This window comes from Tetrao urogallus (genome assembly GCF_951394365.1).
Source record: "Tetrao urogallus genome assembly, chromosome: 6".
Lineage (NCBI taxonomy): Eukaryota > Metazoa > Chordata > Aves > Galliformes > Phasianidae > Tetrao > Tetrao urogallus.
Genome location: NC_136819.1, coordinates 24,723,339 through 24,741,704, shown reverse-complemented (window position 1 = coordinate 24,741,704; position 18,366 = coordinate 24,723,339). Strand labels below are relative to the sequence as shown.

Genomic DNA, 18,366 nt, shown 5'->3' with positions numbered 1-18,366 from the left:
AAAAACCTGCTGCTGCCACGAGCAAACAGTAGCACTGAAGCGCATTTAGCTCTTATTTTAGAGTTATAGGTGATAAGAGCTACAAAGCAGTAAGACTAAGCTGTTAAACAGAAGTAAGGTTCCAGGCACTGGCAATTCCCTAGAAATGCACCTCAGCTTTATTAACACTCTTACCCACAGCCTATGGCCCAGGAAGAACAGGTGATGCTTTTCTGCAGTGTTGTTAGTTAACTGTGTTGCAGAAAGGCACAGTGTCAAGAGGTAGGGCAAATGCTCAGTTCCCCAACCCCTCTTTTTTGTCATCCTCAGTAATTTAAGAAATACTTTAAAGAACAATTGCTGAATGGTTTCATTTCAGATGTCACAAATAGACTAGTCAAAGCCTTGACATCATTTAGTGTCCCTCCTTAAATGTGCCTTAAAAAAAACTAATCTTAGCTCTGCCTTATACGGAGACCACAACAAAGCAAGTTGACACCATCTTGCATCAGCAGTTTCCTCTTGCACAGATTTAAAGCAGAAGGGGAGCAAAGCTTATACTTCCTAATGGTGTCAGAACACTAATGCATTCACGAAAGGGTATGCAGGCAAATCAGTACAGAAACAAATCTGTTCAGAGATAACTGAGTAACGTGCAAACAGAACTGGTGCTACACTAAGGAGGTAGGTAGAGGTAGTCACAATAGATAACTGGTAATAAACAAGGTATGTACAAAAAAATTTATTTCCCCCCCATTTGGTTTATAAAAACAATTAAGCTTTATGTTTCAGCATTTGATATGACAGCACTGAAGTATTTGCTCACCTAGTGTTTTTGAAGTACAAGTTTTTGCTGAGATTACAACTGCTGAGTTACCTTTCCAGTCACAGTTTCATCCATAACACATCCAAATAGCTTTTCTGAACCTTTTTTTTTTTAAATAACATTAGTTTTTGCATTTAAGGCATTTAAACATCTCACTCTTCTTAACATCTTTGAAGTATTTCAATTGTTTTTTTTTAATCATCTGTTTATTCTCGAAAGGACCAAGCCCAACCATAACTGATCTAAGCATCCAGTACTAGTTAGTAAAGCCACTTTTCATCTGTGACCTTACTGAAAAAAAAAAAAAAAAAAAAAAATCATAGTTCTGCTATGCCTTGTAGTTTTCTGTAAACGTTGTGGATTTCCAGAAAGCATGCATATTTCTTTCCCTGGAGATTCCCTACCATTTCACAGATCTATGGTAGGACACACTGAACAGTTGCTACAGGTTTTAAGGATCTGCTTGGAGAACAGAGCAAGCAGATATCTCAGTTCCTTTAATTGACCAGTGGAATGTTTTGAAGCTTGCAATCCAAACTCTGCGTTCTAGTGGATAACAAACATTTTGGTGAAGTCTGCACCAAGTTATTAGGAGGCTCCACGAGCATCTCTTTCCCACTTGCATTTTCTCCTTTGACATCTTTTAGTTACATGAGATACATAGTGTGATACATAGTAACGTTAGAAAATATCAGTAACCAACTGGAGAGTTCTGCAGCTAGAGACAGTTCTCCAAGGAGATGAGAGTTCTAAACATTTAAGAGCTTAGGAGCTGATTGGTAAAACGTTATGCTCAGATGCACTGTAAGGTCTTATTCAGTCATCTGTGGATTCTGCCTAGCTAATAAACAACCTGACCCATACTCTGAAGCACAAACAGCACAAATATTTACATGAGAGAAACAGTATTTACAAGTGAGATCCTAGCTATTTCTGATTTTACCTAACCCATAGATAGTCCTCTACGGTTTCTAAGAGCCTGAGCTTTCTTCTTTTTTCTCTCCTGCTCATGCTTCTCCCGCCTGTCTTCCCTAAAGGAGAAAAAGGAGAGAGACCATTTCAGATTACAGTAAGAGCAAAAATAGAAGCAACCTCAGAAATATGAAGTTAACCAGGGCTTAATACCTGTTCTAACAGTGTGCAACATTAGCTATGCAAAAGAAAACTGCTCCAGTTAGACATTAGTCTGAATATTTAGATTCAGTTGAAATACTTAAGCTTAGATGCACAGATCTAACACTCAAGGTAGCAACTCATTAATACCCAGTTTCTTTTGAGATAAATCACCCAGTGCTGGAATTGATAGCTTTTCACAGAAGGAGATCTATCAAGTCCATAGCTGCTACATAGGTATTGAACTACAATATGAATACAAACTGTTCTTTCCTAAACCGTATATTTTAATGCTCGAAGAGATAATCGAGTCACGATGTTATTTTAAATGACACTATTCATAAAAAGCTGTTGTACAAAGTGTTGTACTGACCTTGTCTGGAGATGTGGCTGTTTGTAGTCTCTCTTATGTGAAGTGATGCTGCTGTTGACAGACCTCTTTGGGGGAGCATTTTCCTTAAGTTCTCCCCAAGGTTTTAACCGTCCTACAAATTAGAGGCAAAGAGAGGATACTGAACTACTACAGCTTAGCAACAGCATGCTTAACAACTTCTTGTGAATTTTACACTAGCTAGCTTGTCCTTGGCTGGTTTCCTCTGAGAGAAAATGCCTCTTCAGCTGCATAATACATTAGCTTCATCAGCCTATTTCTTATGAGCAGTTTTCCAGGTAGCAGTCTCTATGCAACAAACACTTCAGATGTTTTGCTTTTGCTAAGAAAGTGCACTTTTTAAGCAAGCATTATTGTGTACAGAATTATCCATATATTCTGTATATCCAACATAATACAAGAATGTTTACTCCTCTATTTATGAAACTTTTGTTAGAGATTTTTTTCTCCAGTAGGGAGACTCTCAGAACACACAAAGTAGAACTTTCACATCAGTGCACAAACTATGGGAAATCTCAAAAAAGAGGAGAAAAAAAAAAAAGAAAGCCAATTCACACCACGATATAGAAAGTTTGCTCAGTGGCTTATTTTATGAACACTTTGCTATAAATAACACTACCAATGCATCACAGTACCTTTGTGTGGTTGATACCGAAGCGGCCTTGAAAGACTTGCTTTGAGATCAAATATCTTTTTGGTGCTTGAGGGTTCTGCAGATTGAGCTGCGAACTTGAACGGGGTAATAGCTACAAAAGGCATCAAGATATCATACTTACTAATGGTAGCAGGAACATCGGTGTACAAAGCAACTCAGGAAGTGTCTGAGGACCATGTGACAACTGTTAAGACTAAAGAGTTATTAAACACTGCCTTCTGCCACTAAAGAAGAAATTGCAAACAGCTCACTGTCAAAAGGAAGCTTCCAGATAGGGCAGAAGTCGTGAAATACCTTTTTGCTCTGATTTTAGATAGCATTCTGGTAAGCAGCAGATCTGCTACACCTCAGGTTAGTTGAAGTCATTCTCACATTAGTTCAGAATCCCTGGATTCACTGATCACACTGCAACTCTCACTTTACTAACATCTAAAAGCACACATAACACTGTATGTCATGCTAGTAGCTTCTCACTGTTGATGCAAGAGGAACAGCCTACAGCCATGAGTAGGTAAGTGAATTAGTTATGTGGCAATGCACTGTATCTGCTCCACACAGCTCACAGCACAGCCAGCCCCTCACCATCAGGGCAGCAGCTCCACAGCCATTACTCAGCAACAACCAGACAGCCTTGTGCTATTAACCCCATCTGTGCTGAGACCAGGGCATGGGGGGGTGCAGTGCAGTGCCAGCTCGAGGAGCAGCAAATAAGTTCCTGCATTTTGACACACTGGCTAAACAGTCCTGTGAACAGCCAAAGAAATACACAGCCATGCTTTCCATTTTGATGAAAGAATTGAGAACAGGTTTCAAGACTGCCAAAAAAATTATCATTTTTTTTTTGGTCTATTTGCACTTCTGTTTTCAGTCAACATAAATATATGTTCTGTACATTTTCAAATGGAACAGATAAAGTTGCAATCAGATACTCAACTTGAAACTGATCGTATCTCTCTTCTGGATTTCTGCACGCACTCTCTTACCAGAGAGAAATACCTCTGACTTCACATCATGTCTTATTCATGCCATCGCCCTTTTGGCAGTAAACAGTTTGTGAACAACTCTTGTGCTTTCAAGGATGAAGCACAGGAGTAAAATTTCATCAGAAATCTGCTCACTAGAAGTGCAGCTCCGCCACTGAGCGTGGCTGATGCATTAGTTTAGCAAAACCAACATCCACTGGTGTTTTTCTTTTGCTCTCAAATGTTATGTTTTAATAAAAAGTATTAAGCATTTAAATGTTTTGTTACTGATGCGTGTTAATTACAGTATATATTGTACAAGGGCTGCTCCAAAAGTAATGCCTCCTATTTTATTATGTTGGCCAGTGATGTCAGACATGGATGTTGGTGGCACAGCAGCAGAGGTTGAACCTTCCCACCAATATTCCATTACTTCTTGTTGTTGCGTGACAACAACAAGACAGACACCAGTTTGTCAGACTGCCCCTCTGCTGCCATGGAAGCAAAGGTGTAGAAATGAATTCCTCATTGTGGAAAAAGCAGCACACGTTCACATTTGTTGATGCTTAGCTGAATGCCTATGGAGGCCAAACAGCAGTTGTGAAGAGTGAGTGGAGACTTTTTTAAAACAAACAAACAAACATAGCATGTAGGTGCTTGTTCATTGCTTGCAAAATGCAGAGCATATGGTGATTATGTTGAAAAATAGCATTTTGTAGCTGAGAATTTGCTCTATCAAACAGTGCCACCGTGCTCTTTTTATCCATTGAGGTTTCAAAGAAATTAAATAGGAGGCATTACTTTTGGAGTAATCCACATATACGCAGCCCGATGCATTTCCTTCTCACTCAGTGTGGCCAAGGCGAGCCAAAAGGTTGGACATTCGTGCTTTAAGGAGAACATGCGGCCTTTTTTTGTCTTTCATGCCACTTAACAACTTACACTAAACTTGTAAACACAGTTCTGTAGCCAGAGAGGAATGTATTATGGCTCACTCAAACTGATTCTGTGCTGAGGTTTAAGTTATGATTTAGATGTTAGTTCCTCAGCTCAGCTGCTTAAGGTGCACCAAACCACATACTGAAAACAAGATTTTATCAGTTTTACCCTTATCTGTTTTTAAGGATGAGAGACACTGACAATTATTTTCCTAAGCTCATTTCTGTTCTTTTAGGATAGTAATTCTTACTTTTACAATAAGAACTGGGATACCAAAACAGACTCCCCTAAAATGACTAAGCAATACCATATACAGCCCCCTGCATTTTTCTAGTCCTTCAGAGGAAATAGATTATTTCCTTGTCTCTGCATATTTGTTTGGAAGAGAGGATTTTCACATTTAAGGAGAAGAAACGAATAAAGACAAGAAAACAACAGCAGTGAGACCTCCAGCTGCCACCCCAACAAAAAGAATATCAGTATTGTCATATATACTGAGAGGTCAAGAACTTAAAGCTGATGTACTTAGTGATGCTGGGGCATCAATTCTTAGCAATGCTTCGCTGTTGCAGATTGCTAGTGATCAAAAGACTTATTTTCCCTACAGACAGGGTTTTATAGGGTTTTGGATTCCAAACTAACTAGGATTGCTGAGGTGATGATATCAGATTGTCTTAAGATGTGTGCATCCTTCAAGGAGAATGAGACCTCTGAGAAGACATCAAGCCCATGTCTTCAGTGACAATAAGAAAACTGGAAACTGAAGGAAATAAATTACTGCAGTTTCTAAAGAATCACTCATTCATTACTGGATTAAATTGAAGTGTATAATCTATTAGGTTACTGGTCCACAGGTTACACAAACATTCAATAAAACATGTCTTGATGTGAAAGAGACAAGTATTTAGTAACTGCTTTACCCTTTAATGCAGGCAGGTCATTATTTCTCGTGCTTCTCTTGCTGTTTTTTGCATTTAGGGGTTCACAGCTCTTCTGGCTGTCAGGTGTGCAGATCTCTTCCACGTATGGAGACATCCTAGATGGAGTCTTAGTAAGAGAACGTTTATGTTCATTATCTTTTGTGGCTTCAGAGAACCTGGAAGTTAGAGATAATCAAGAAAAGTCACCTGCAAGGAATGCAAGCAATGTCAGAAAACAAGGAGCAAGTGTTGCACTTACAATAAAGCTGGTAACTAGCAAAGACATTCACAGGTAACAAACTGCACTAAAAATACTTTCGACAATTTTCAGCTTGTGAACCATCATTAACAACTGTAAATAACAGTGGAAATTTTAAAGAGGTGATTTTAAAGAGGTTATTTCAGAAATCAAATGTATTTGGATGCAATAAACTAACTGCATACTAAGAACTGTGTGCTGCAAATGTGAATAGACACATTTTTTAAGTATACGTGTGTGAGATCATGAAATAAATTTAAAATCTTTTGTGAATTAATAGTCTCATCAATAAAGAGCTGAAAGCCTGCAAGATATGGAAAAAAAAAGTTAATATTGAAGAGAACTGTATTTCAAGCAAGTTCGTGGATGTGCATTTGCATTCCATTACATTTTTGGACAGATGACATGGAAATAAATTCTGAAAGAGCTTCAATTTAGGCACTGTGAAAGAATCAAATAGGGCTGCAGCAGAGAGGAAAAAACATGCAACACGAAGCACAGAGACAGAATGAGTTATTTTTGTTTGTTGTCACTTCCACAGGAAGAAAGAAAGTGATACAGAGTAATTGAAATGGGATAAATAGGAAGAAAAAGCATGGAAATCAAAATTGCACATTTAAAATAGAAACAAAGCCATCTGGATTCAGTTTGATCCAGTTTCAGTTTCAAGGAACATTCAGTCTTGAATTCTCAACAGTCAAATAACTTGATAGGAAAAGTTACAAGTCCCATAATGTAAATAAATCATTAGGAGTTGGTCAATAATGGAAGATGTACTGACTCACCAGTAGGAAAAACCACACGTGTAATATTTATTCGAGGACCAAAAAATAGTCCCAGCAATTATTCACTTGGCACACAGCTATTAGGAAGTGAAGGTTATCAGAAAAATTCAAAGGAATGCAATAGAGACACAAGATTCACCTGTCATTAGTAGGGTGATAAGTATAAAATAGAGTGTCTAAATCTGAACTTCAGCTGCTGTAGAAAGCCCAGTGAAAGCAAGTAGTTGGTGTCAGTACAACAATTAGAAGCCAGGAAAAACAGCAGAAAAAATGACTTTTGCTGAAAAGAAAAGCGTGCAAAAGAATACTTTTAGGGACTGTATTTTCAGTTCTTTAAGAAGATTTTTTTTCCTCAAGACCCAGAAAAGTCACTATTAAGCTATTAAAAGAATTACTTATAATAAAAAAAATTAATCAGGAGATGTTAATATAATTGCTTACTTATAAAAATAATGAAGCATGCATAGTATCTTAAATGCAAACAAGGTGAGGCTTAATAACATCAGCTCATTTATTTAGCAAGTCGTGATGACTTTCTGGCATCAGTTTGATTCCCATCTGTTAAAAGCAACCTGCTTATATCAGTTGATCACAAGACGAAGCCCTACTGTGCTATGGGCACAGAGTATCTGAAGTCATTGCAAGTTCCACCTGGGATACTACATAAAGCTCTGGTTAAATCATCTCAAAGAGGAATTAATCCAAATACAGGAGACACTGTTAAGTTGCTGACAAAACTGAATGCCTACACAGTGAGAGAGGGAAAAAAAAAATTTATTGGTTTGCTTAGGAAAATGAAGGTTGGAAGTGAGACAAATTTCCTCTGCAGTCAAACATCTAACTAAAGAGTCAAGATAAAAACATTTACTGCATTGCCTAAAGCTGTCAGTCCTATCTTTCAGCCTAGCTTTCTATCTGTACCTGGGTCATACTTGGAATAGTAATAAAGTAGTCAAATCACAGTCTACCTTTATTATTTTCAACGTGTCATATTACATTAGTGACAGCTTCATTCTTATTACCTGACATTCATTTTGGTTGTTGAGAGAACAGAAGGATTAAATGAAGATTTCCTAGGCAAAATACTTTGACTTCCAGCGTTCAGCAAACCGCGTGGTGAGCGTCGCAGGTTACTGGGAGTGCAAGTGCCAGAGAATCTGCCTCGTTCTGGATTGGGGCTGAATAACAATGTTTTGCCACTGCTGTGTTTCTAGGGAAAAGCAAACTGGGAGTCAGCACAATCTGCTAGAAGTTTTTCCATCGAGAAAGCAGTTAAGAAGCAGGGAAACTATAGTGTGTATGACAACCACACCGTCTCTTATGCTTTGAAAGGGAACAGGAGGGAAGTGTTTTAATCTTAAGATTTTACACGATTAAATTCATCTGAAAGCATATATTGTAAAAGTGCTACAAAGTGCCTTTTTCTGGTGCCCTTCAATGATTTGGGCTTTTTTGGCCAGCATCTGCCAAAATCACTTCTCTTAAGCATACATTCATACACTGTATGCCTTAAAGAAAGAGAAATGTAACGTTCAGAAGTTCAGTGTTACTATTTTGGTATATCCAGTGACATCCATCTATTCACTGACACATTGCTGTTGCTTCATAAAACTGCTGTGCCCAGAAAGAAGCTTCCCTTACAGGTGTCAGATGTGCACTAACTCAAAGCCACTGGAAGCTACACGTTACCTACTAACGGATTAGTAGGTAACGTATGTAGTCATTGGCAAAGGTTCTTTAAAGCACAAAAAAACCCTTTGTTTAATCCCTATTTTTTTGGAAAACAACCCATCCCATGTTATGTTCTGCTGCAATTCAGAAATGCCTGTTACCAGAAGTTCCAGGAGACCCTTTCACAAGTAATCGTGAATTACATTTTACACATGATTACCAAGCTATTTATTGTTTCCTATAACTATTTATAACCATACTCAATTAACAAATAAGTTACATCAAACTATAGAGAAACTGCATAGAACCAGTTATATAGGACTCCAGTCAGAGAGCTCCATCACATATGCACAAGGCCAGCTTCTCAGTTCTGAAGAGGCTTTGTGGGAAACTTAAGGAGAGCCTTTGTGGAAGTAAAAATATGGCAACAGTGAAAGTCTTCGTTTGTTAGCACTTACCTTGGCTTCACTGAGGGAACTGCTGCAGGTCTCACGCATTTTTTTCTTCCTCTCAATGTAATCAGCAATGGACTCCATTTTCTTGAAGTGAGCTTCGTGCAGCCTTTTAAAGTCTAAGAAGTTCCAAAAGTAATAGGAGTCATGCATCTAACAGACTGCTAAAGAAGCTTGCTACAACACAGAAAGTTTACAACACCGACTGTTATGGCCTCAAAGACCATAGCATATTCCTCTAAATAAGGTTGGGTACCCACAGGTAAGTGAATAGCTTGCAACAACATCTACATCAGCAACACGGTTACATGGTGAATGCTCTAGAGAATTCCATGGTCAAAGAAAAAAAGATAAATACTTCCACTGTCAAGTAATAAGAAAAAAAAAAGTGAGTATTCTACAAAATGATGAATTGTTATCACAACTGTAGTATTGATAAAGTAAAAACAAGTAGGAATCGGGAGTCAGAGCACACCTTCCTACTCTTTGGTGTTTTGAAAACTCCAAGTGTAAGTGTTTTATCCAGAAAACACCAAATAAACAAGTGGGAAGATACACATCAGTGTAATTTTTGGTGTTCTGGGTTTGTTTTGTTTTTCTGCTTTGCTTTTTAAAGAGAAGACAGCCTCTTGGTTCATAGAAACCAGATTTGTATTTTTGCAAAACCTGCAATTCATCTCTCTTCATACACAGGCAATACTTTCTCTTTTTAAGCATGGAAGATTATCTTACTTGGTGTAGTAGCTTTCAGCCCTGTTTTCCCAGGCTTAGATGCACCACCAACATACAAAGGAATCTTCTGTCCTGCAGGATGAGGATCACCTGGCACAGTAAGATTAAACAAAACTATTACAACTACTAGAAAAATATTTCAACATCAATATAGCCCTTTATTAAAGCACTTGTGGCAAAACACACCTCATTTCCTCAAAGTGGTTTAGGTTTCAAGAAATAAAACCTCATTTGAAGTAGATAAGTCCTAAGTATCTCAGAAGCCTTTTAAATGACATGTCAGTAAAAGCATGCCCTGATGAACTACAAAGCGAAGCACAAATTTGACAGTCACACCAGGTTATTTTCTCTCAATACTGAAGTATTTTACAGGAGGAGTTAACAAGAGAACTTTGCTTGCAGTAAGCAACTACAGCTCACAGGTCTTTATCCAGTTCATAAGCTAATGTTTTTAAAATATTGATAACTGAAAAAAGAAATATCTTCTAGCTAGCCTTTCTGCCACCACCTTAAATATGCACACAAGAGCCTCAGCTTTTTAAATCATTTCTGCCTTCAGGTCAGTACTACGACAAAACCGACATGCATTAAGTGTAGTTATAGTCTTTCCTCTATTACACAGCTATCTTACCATCTGAAGTTACAGTTGAGAGGAAAAAAAAAAACAAAACTAAAGCAGTACAGATACTTGTGGTTGCAGTTATGGGAAGAGATTAGCACTGTTTCAAGTGTCAATGTGAAACTAATTTTAGTACTGCTTCAGCCAAAGCATTTTTTTACATATTTTATTTGCTTTTAAAAGAAGCTTCATAGAAAACTTTTGTTTTCTTAATTAGCTTTAAAGTTACATATGACCTGTAATAAGAAAGGCTTTAAATTCTATCAATCAGCAAAGATACCCATGGTACATCACAAGGACTGTGACACTTAACAGGAGGCAAATAATGGTACATGTCCAATAATTTTTTGTGAATCTATCAAGCAAGATAGGGAAGACAAACTTAATTCCTCTCTAGTTCAGCTGCATGCACAAAAGAGTGGAGAAGCCCATATTTTCAGCAGCATCATGCTCTAAGGTCATGAAAATTTATCAGATACAAAAGCGATCCACCATTACACTGCCTAACAGCATCTGTGTGTTAACAAATTAACAATGGTGTTGCCTGCATATCTTTTTATACTAGCTGTACTCCCAAGAAGGCAGTGAAAAAGCCCATTCACCCAAAGAAGAAGAATCAATACTGAGGCATTTTCACTTTTTGTGCTATTTGGCTCCTTTAAAAACTGGCATCTCAGGTGTATTCCAGAAGGCGCTGATCCTAAACAAAGCAGCAGGAGGATCAAATACACTCAGACTCCTTCACTGAAAACATTTGCAGACAAAAAATAGCTTAAGTAGTAAATCTAAAGTACTACAAAACTTATGTTTATGGAAGTTTTTACTTACGTTCTGCTCTAGTGCTTTTAGTAGAAGTCCTGTTTGGCTGCTTCTTCTCAGCAGTAGCTGTGCTTGGATTCTCATCAGCTCTTTTTTTAGTAACTTGGTCCACATTTTGGAATGCCATTTTTTCCTTTCCACAATCACCCTGAGGCACTTCGTTCTCCTTTGTTTCAGAACGCCCCTACAGTTAAGCATACTTCATTAAACTCTTTGTTCCAATTGAATATAAGAAAAGGATTTTGTTCTGAGAGCAGCTGGTCATCGAAAGGTGTATCCAGAGAGGTGGGGTAACAGCCATGCTGAAGAGTTTTACAAAAATCAGCTCACATAAAACCCCAAGCATTGTGATCTAACCTCATAGCTGACCCTGCTTTCAGGGAGAGAATGAGGAAGAGGCTTTATGAAACACAACATAAGTCAACCTAGGAAATATTTGTAATTATCTATATTAAGGCTTTTACCTGCACAGTTCTAACATTCTAGCACAATGTTTCTTCTATTAACAAAATTATTTTCAAGAAAAAGTCCATTCAATTGCTATGTTACTTTTGACTATCACAGCTGTAGTTACCACTGGCTTTCGTTTACTCATGCTGCTAAAAGGACCAACGCCTCTCATGTCACCATTTCCCTACCATTAAGTTTTCTGCACAATTCTGACTTCACCCACTCACCCACCCAAATTGTGAAGCTCCAAACATTCAGATGTATATGATGAGCGAGTGAAATCAGTCCTACACTCAGTGTAGTAATCATGCACTTCCTCAGAAGGTTTTCTTTTCTTAGACTAATTTCATAAGTCATTTCTGTTAATTGTGGAGTAGTGTACAGTCCAATTAGACAAGATCTGTGGTATAAAGTACAAGTTCTTGTTTTCTGTACACCTACATACAAAAATGAAACCCTTACCTGCTAACCTAGTAGCAGAATTAAGCCTTTATTTATTTATTTTAAATCTCCAGTTTTATTGCAAGACGCAGACACACAAAAGAAAGCAATACAAATTACCTCCATCTCAACAGAGGGCCCTGTATTTTCTTCACTGTCATTAGCTTCCATATCAGAGCTCTTCTTTTTCCTGGTTGCTTTCTTTTCTTTACATCTTTTTGTGACAAAACGTGCTGGATTAGGCATAAATTCCTGCTGACAGCTTGGTTCAGAGTCCATTGAAGCAGGCACGCTTTTTTCAGAATTCTGTATCAGAAAAGTACCATAACATGGAACGCACATACAGCAGATAGGCGCTCTAAAGGGACAGCTTCAACATTATTGGAAAAGGCACTTCACACAGACGAAAGCAAAAGTACACTTAAGTAGTACAGTAACTAACTTGGCAATATCTAGATTTCCCAAAACACCTTAACTACATCTCCATGGAAAAGCTACGTAATAAAATAATTGTAGTACTTATATTCAGTAAGCGACTACTTATATAAAAAAGTAAACAGCCACTTAGTATTTGAGATCTGACTTGAATGAAGCTGCTATCCTCCAAAATCTGTTAAAATTATCCTACAGAAATGTACACATACAAGCCACAAAAGACTACACAATTTCCTCATGAATTTAGAGAAGTAGATTATAAAGGCAAATTTTAATATGAGTTGTTTTGGAAAAGTAGACGCAAATTTATCAAAAGCATAAGGAAGTGTTAGATGCAATATTTTGGCTCATAGGAAACTTAATAAGAAAAGCAACTAATATAAATGAATAAAAGAAATATCAATTGTATTGAATCATAGAATGGTTTGGGTTGGAAAGGATCTCAAGGATCAGCAGGTTCCAACCCCCTTGCTACAGGCAGGGTTGCCAGCTGCTAGATTAAGTACTACTAGATCAGATTGCCCAGTGCCCTTTCCAACCCGGCCTTGAAAACCTCCAAGGTCACAATATCCACAACCTGTGTGGACAACCCATTCCAGCACTTCACCATTCTCTCAGTAAAAAAAACTTCTAAACCTAATTCTAATCTAAATCTCCCTTCCTTTAGTTTATGACCATTCCCCCTTGTCTTGTCACTATCCACATATGTAAAAAACTAACTTCCCTCGTGTGTATAGGCTCCCTTTGAATATTGTAAGGCCACAATGAGATCTTTCCACAGCTGCCTTTTTTGCTTTTGTTATAATGTCAGTGTAAGTGAATTGCAGATGTAAAATGCTTTGGGATTAGTTAGTATAGAATATAAAATGAAGAAGTATAAACGTCAGTTGTTACAGGGAATAATTTTGTATTGATACTAACAGATAAACTTCAGGCAAAATTAATGCCTTCTGTTGTTCAGGAGGGCATGTCAAACATTCACACATGCATCTATTAATACATGAGCGCGTTAAACTAAAAGCGCCATTGAAAAAGTACTTTTATTACAATTAACACCACTAAAGCATTCTTTCTGAAAAAGAAGGGCTGCTTGATCATCTATTACCGTATTTTCATTTTCTTGCATTCTTCCTTGGAAGTGTTGCTTCAGAGCTTTCAACAGCTTGTCGGCCTGAAGAAAAACCAAAGCGACAGATGAACTAAACACTGCCTAAGGAGACCGCCTGAACCCAGAGAGGGCTCGTGCCGGCCTGGCCGCCCTGCCCAGCGCCAAGCGGACCGGGCCACAGCGCTGAGGCCACAACGGCCGCGGCCGCTCCCGGACACGCCGCCCGCCCCGCCGCCCTCAGCGCCAAAGGGACGCGGTTCCCTCAGCGCCAGCGACACCGCGGGGACGACGGCACCACGTCCCGGCACCACGTCCCGGCACCGCTCCTCCCGGCCGCCCCCACTCACCCGGAGGTTGGCCCTCAGGCCGGCGGCCTTGGCGACCTGTTGCAGCTCAACGTACTTCAGCGCATCTAAAGACTGAATCTGTGAGGAGAGCGCCATTATTACTCCACTACCAACCGCCACTCTTCGAATCTCGCGCTTAACCGACACGGAGCGCCTTGCTCCCGCCTCCACCGTTCGAACTTGCCCGCCGCGGCCGGCCATTGGCCGGGCCAGGTGAGGGAGGCGGGCTTAGAGGCACAGGAATCGGCCAATGGCTGCTGTGGCCTCCAGCGTGCTGTTTTTCAATCACGATTGGCGCAGGCTGCTCGGGAAATCCCCGCCCTCTACTGCTTGATTGGGCGCCAGAACGAGGCGCCGCAGCCCACCTCCCAATGGCCCCGTGCTGCGAGAATTGACGTCGCTATTGCCCAGTAACAGCGCTCCCATGGCGAGGCCGAGGAGGCGGGCGGTGCGCTTCAGCGCCGGACGGGAGGAGATGGCGGTGCGGAGGCAGCTGCGACGATTCTTCGAAGAGCCGCAGATCCGCGGCACGATCGTGGTGGAGCGGCCGCTCTCCTCTGAGCCACCTCCGGCTCCGGCTCCTGCTCCGGCTTCAGAGGTGCCGCAGTGCTACGAGCTGCGAGCGGAGGACTGCGCCGTGTTCCAGTGCCGCGGGTGCTGGGCGGTGCTGGGCGACTCTCTGCATCTGTGCGCGCTGGAGGAGCAGCGCCTCGGCCTCGTCGTCTGCCTCAGTCAGTGCTGCGGGCCGGGCTGGGGCTGGTTCCGCCTCCGCACGCTGCTTCTCCACGCGCTTCTCCTCTCTCCTCAGGAGTCACCAGCAACGTGCTGTGCGAGGAGGAGCTGATGGTCGGCCTGGAGGGAGCCCTGACGGGATGGTGCGTAGCAACGCCCTTACGTCACTTTGGAGTCTCAGAGCCTAAAGCGTTCCGTGCGATGCGCTGTGGATTTAATCTCTCCTTTCAACTTTGATTATTACAGAGGTTTTCCACGCCTGTTTGAATCTACGCTTAATCTGTGTCCTCTGACAAGTGAGAAGCAGTATCTATGGTTTCAGAAGCTTTTATTTAATAATAGAATTGTTCTGCTTTTCCTTTTAGTGCTTACAACACGTTGTCTTGTCAGTCGTGTGGTACAGTTGTGGGCTTTGTTCTCTATTCTGCCTTCAGAGACCTGACCCATCTCCGAGGCTTCTTCTGCTTCTTCAAGAAAAGCATCTTCTGGTGGGTGCTCTGCCCAGTGTTTTGACGGTCAGGGATTTCATGGCAATTTGCAACTTATTCCAGCACAAATACAGCTAACACGCACCTAACAAAGGCTGCTTTATTGAGAGCATCACTGGGATTTTAATATTCTGTTCTCACTTTGTGTCGTCATGATTCCATTCGATTTACCTTATACTTTCTGAGTCTCCTCACATCAAAGTTTAAATTCAGCTATTTGCGGTACTGAGATCTCCTTCAGTTCCAGATCCACCTAACTAACGTCAGAGATAAAACAGGTCTGCGATAGATGGACCTGATTATAGAACCACAGAATTGTTTGAGTTGGAAGGGGCCTTTACAGGCCTTCTCGTCATCTAGTCCAACTCCCCTGCTATGAACAGGGACACCTACAGCTAGAGCAGGGTGCTCAGAGCCTGGTCCAGCCTGATCTTGAATGTCTCCAGGATCAGGGCACCTACTTCAGCTCTGGGCAACCCATTCCAGTGCCTCACTAGCTGGTACTGAGGGGATTTTATGATTTGGAAGTAAATGTGTTATGGTTTTTAGTATTTTCATTGTCTAGGTACTTTAGGGAAGTACTTTAGGGAAGAGTTTTATCTGCTTTAAAATCAGCTCAAATAGTCTGTCTAAATGAATGCAACTACTTGTTTTCAACTGTTTTTCTTGTTCTTCACATTCCCCATTTGTTTTCCAGTTATCTCTTAAAAAGCAAAATGATAATAGAAGCTTCTAAGGTGAAATTTCCTGCTGTGACCCTAAAGGATCAAATAGAGAAAGTAAGGTTTCCGCATGACTTTGTATGAAAATAGCAAGAAATTCTTTTTGATATCAGTATTTTTGGCTAACTAAAATACTTCATAATATTATTTTATCTGTAACACATATCAAGTTCTAGCTAATTTTCTGACAAAAGCGTGGTGTTTCTTTTTTTAGTGAACGTGTATGTGTAATTTTGCTACCCAAATGTTGTCAAGAGGGAAGGGTACTTCTCTACATGTTGAAAGCAAAACAGAAAATCCTTTTTAAATAAAACTTTCCCTAAATATTGCTAGCTGTGTTGTTCCTAGAATTGAAAAGTCACTGCTGAAGAATAAAAAACACGTATACAAATTTGTCAAATTGAAAGGGATTCCATTATTTTTATATGGGAACTGACACTAAAATGCACAAATGTCATCCAGGCGTAAGTTTCCGTGAAGCTGAAATAGATCATTCTGAGGTAAAAGTATGAGTGCTTCATTGCAAACATGCGTTGAGGGATTTTGGAAAAGTTGTATGTTGATTAGAGCGAGTGTTGGACTCTAGTCTTTGCTTTTTAAAGATATATCTTAAAAGATGTAAAGATAAGATAAAAGCTATAAAGATATATCTTGCCTACAGTACTTTTCATGCGTTAACTTAAGCCCCAAACTCTAGAAATGGCATTTTTGAAGGGTTGTCTTAAACTGATGATGATGCCATCTCCAGATTTTGTAAAGCAGAATCATAGTCTATGTAAAAAAACATGTAATGAGTTAACTAGAAAATACTGCTCTGATCACAGCAACGCTTCAGCAGCTCTTCAAGTGGAATGTTTCCGTGCATCTCTGACACACTAATTATGCTGGCCCACAATCATTTCTTTCTAGGACAGGTTTCTGATTTGAGTCCTGGTTAGTTTTGGCTTTTGTAGACATAGAACATGAAGTCCAGCATCATTTTCCATTTTGAAAGTCATCTGCGCTTTAGCCACTGAAAGTGGGATGCATATCATTGAACATTAAACATCCAGACCAGTTTTCTCTAATCTTACAACTCCCATCTCTCTTTTTTCTTCTTTTTTTCTAGCTGAAAGAAAGCCTTGTGATGACACACATGCGCATTGAATTGCTGATGAAGAAGGTGGAGCAACTGAAACAAAATAATGTGGCAGAAAACAAAGCTCTGCATCACATGGAATTGTCCTAATGCCAGGATACGCAGTAGTCGATACCAAGAAATATTATGCCATTTTGAGGAACTACTGGGGTCGTTTCTGCAGCTCTACTAAGTTTCATCATGTAGCATGAACGATTTACTCGTGCAGCATATAATTCTCTAAGACTGAACTTTGGTTGTGATTCTCCATAATGACTTCAAAGAGGTAGAACACTTTTTGCAACAATAAAATCAGGGCTATAGAACCATACCAGACACACTATCATAACAATAATTGAGAGGAAGCGTTGTAATTTAAAGGTTCCTAAGGAGTTCTAAAGTTTTGTTCTATCTTTTCATATACATAGAATATTTATGGCAGCTAGCTGCCAGGTGATTCATTAGCTACATCTGGTGAGACTTCTGAATAGCCTCCCAATGAATTCTTTGAAAGAATCTGCTTGTATATGTGGCCTGCAAAAGGAACAAGTTAGCATTTCCCAGAAGCTGCACAGCTGCGCTTGGTGACTCTGTATGGTGCAAAGCTAACTGGAGCGTGAGGTTACACATTTCAAATCAAGGTACAATGCTTGTTTCTGCCAAAGACATCTGGAAATGCAGTCACATGGCTGCATGGATCAAGTTCTGTGTGCTCCATGAATCTTACGCTGTGAGCAGTTGCCTTCAATAAATTTGAGTCTTTTATTAAGACTTCTGGATGGTCTCAGTCTGTTCTGATCAAGTAATAACATAGCCTTGTTAAGAGCTGTTCTGCTGGGAAGGAAGCAGATCTCTATTAAATTCCTCAACTGTGAGCTATAGAAATGGTTATTATCCATGTTTTACAACTTCTTTAAGTGCACAAATGCAGTACTTTTCAATGACAGCTAAATTTGGGCTATCAAAACACCTGAAGGCAGTGTTACTCACTCTTAAAATCTGCTTCACCGCCTATAACGATAAATGTTTCTTTCAGTGTATGCTCTAGCCTGAACCCTTAACTGGAGAGCTGTTGTTCTCAACAACTGTCACTTTATACTCACGTAAACTCTGGAGTTATATTTGACTGCCTCATTATTAAAAACAAATAATTTTTTTAAAGACTTCGTTACCTAAATTACATTTAAAGAACTGCTGCTCTTTGACTGGAGTTCTGTCACTAAACACACCTTGTGCAAACACCCTTCCCATCTCATGTGTTTTCCATTATGTAACTTCACCTTTGCATTACTTCTAAGTGGCAGTTATTTGTTGTTGCATCAGTCTCAGAAACATGATTGATAATGGGACTACTCACTTCTGCCCTTCTGTTTGCTTTTTTTTTTGTGTTGACTTTTTTCTTGT

At 39.7% G+C, this 18,366-nt stretch overlaps 2 protein-coding genes across 2 annotated transcripts; one reads left to right on the top strand and one right to left on the bottom strand.

Annotated features, from left to right (window-relative positions):
* Nucleotides 1-1,748: 1,748 nt before the first annotated feature.
* On the bottom strand, nt 1,749-13,999 carry NUSAP1 (nucleolar and spindle associated protein 1; the record flags this gene model as incomplete). Its single annotated transcript, XM_079536945.1, has 11 exons — nt 1,749-1,836; nt 2,292-2,403; nt 2,945-3,055; nt 5,786-5,961; nt 7,852-8,039; nt 8,959-9,071; nt 9,685-9,774; nt 11,132-11,306; nt 12,134-12,319; nt 13,554-13,619; nt 13,904-13,999. The coding sequence occupies 11 exons, from the start codon at nt 13,997-13,999 to the stop codon at nt 1,749-1,751; spliced, it is 1,401 nt and encodes a 466-aa protein (XP_079393071.1).
* Nucleotides 14,000-14,378: 379 nt separating this feature from the next.
* Nucleotides 14,379-17,073, top strand: OIP5 (Opa interacting protein 5; the record flags this gene model as incomplete). The annotated part of the gene is made up of 5 exons (XM_079537439.1): nt 14,379-14,634; nt 14,712-14,778; nt 15,001-15,123; nt 15,821-15,902; nt 16,954-17,073. The coding sequence occupies 5 exons, from the start codon at nt 14,379-14,381 to the stop codon at nt 17,071-17,073; spliced, it is 648 nt and encodes a 215-aa protein (XP_079393565.1).
* Nucleotides 17,074-18,366: the final 1,293 nt, after the last annotated feature.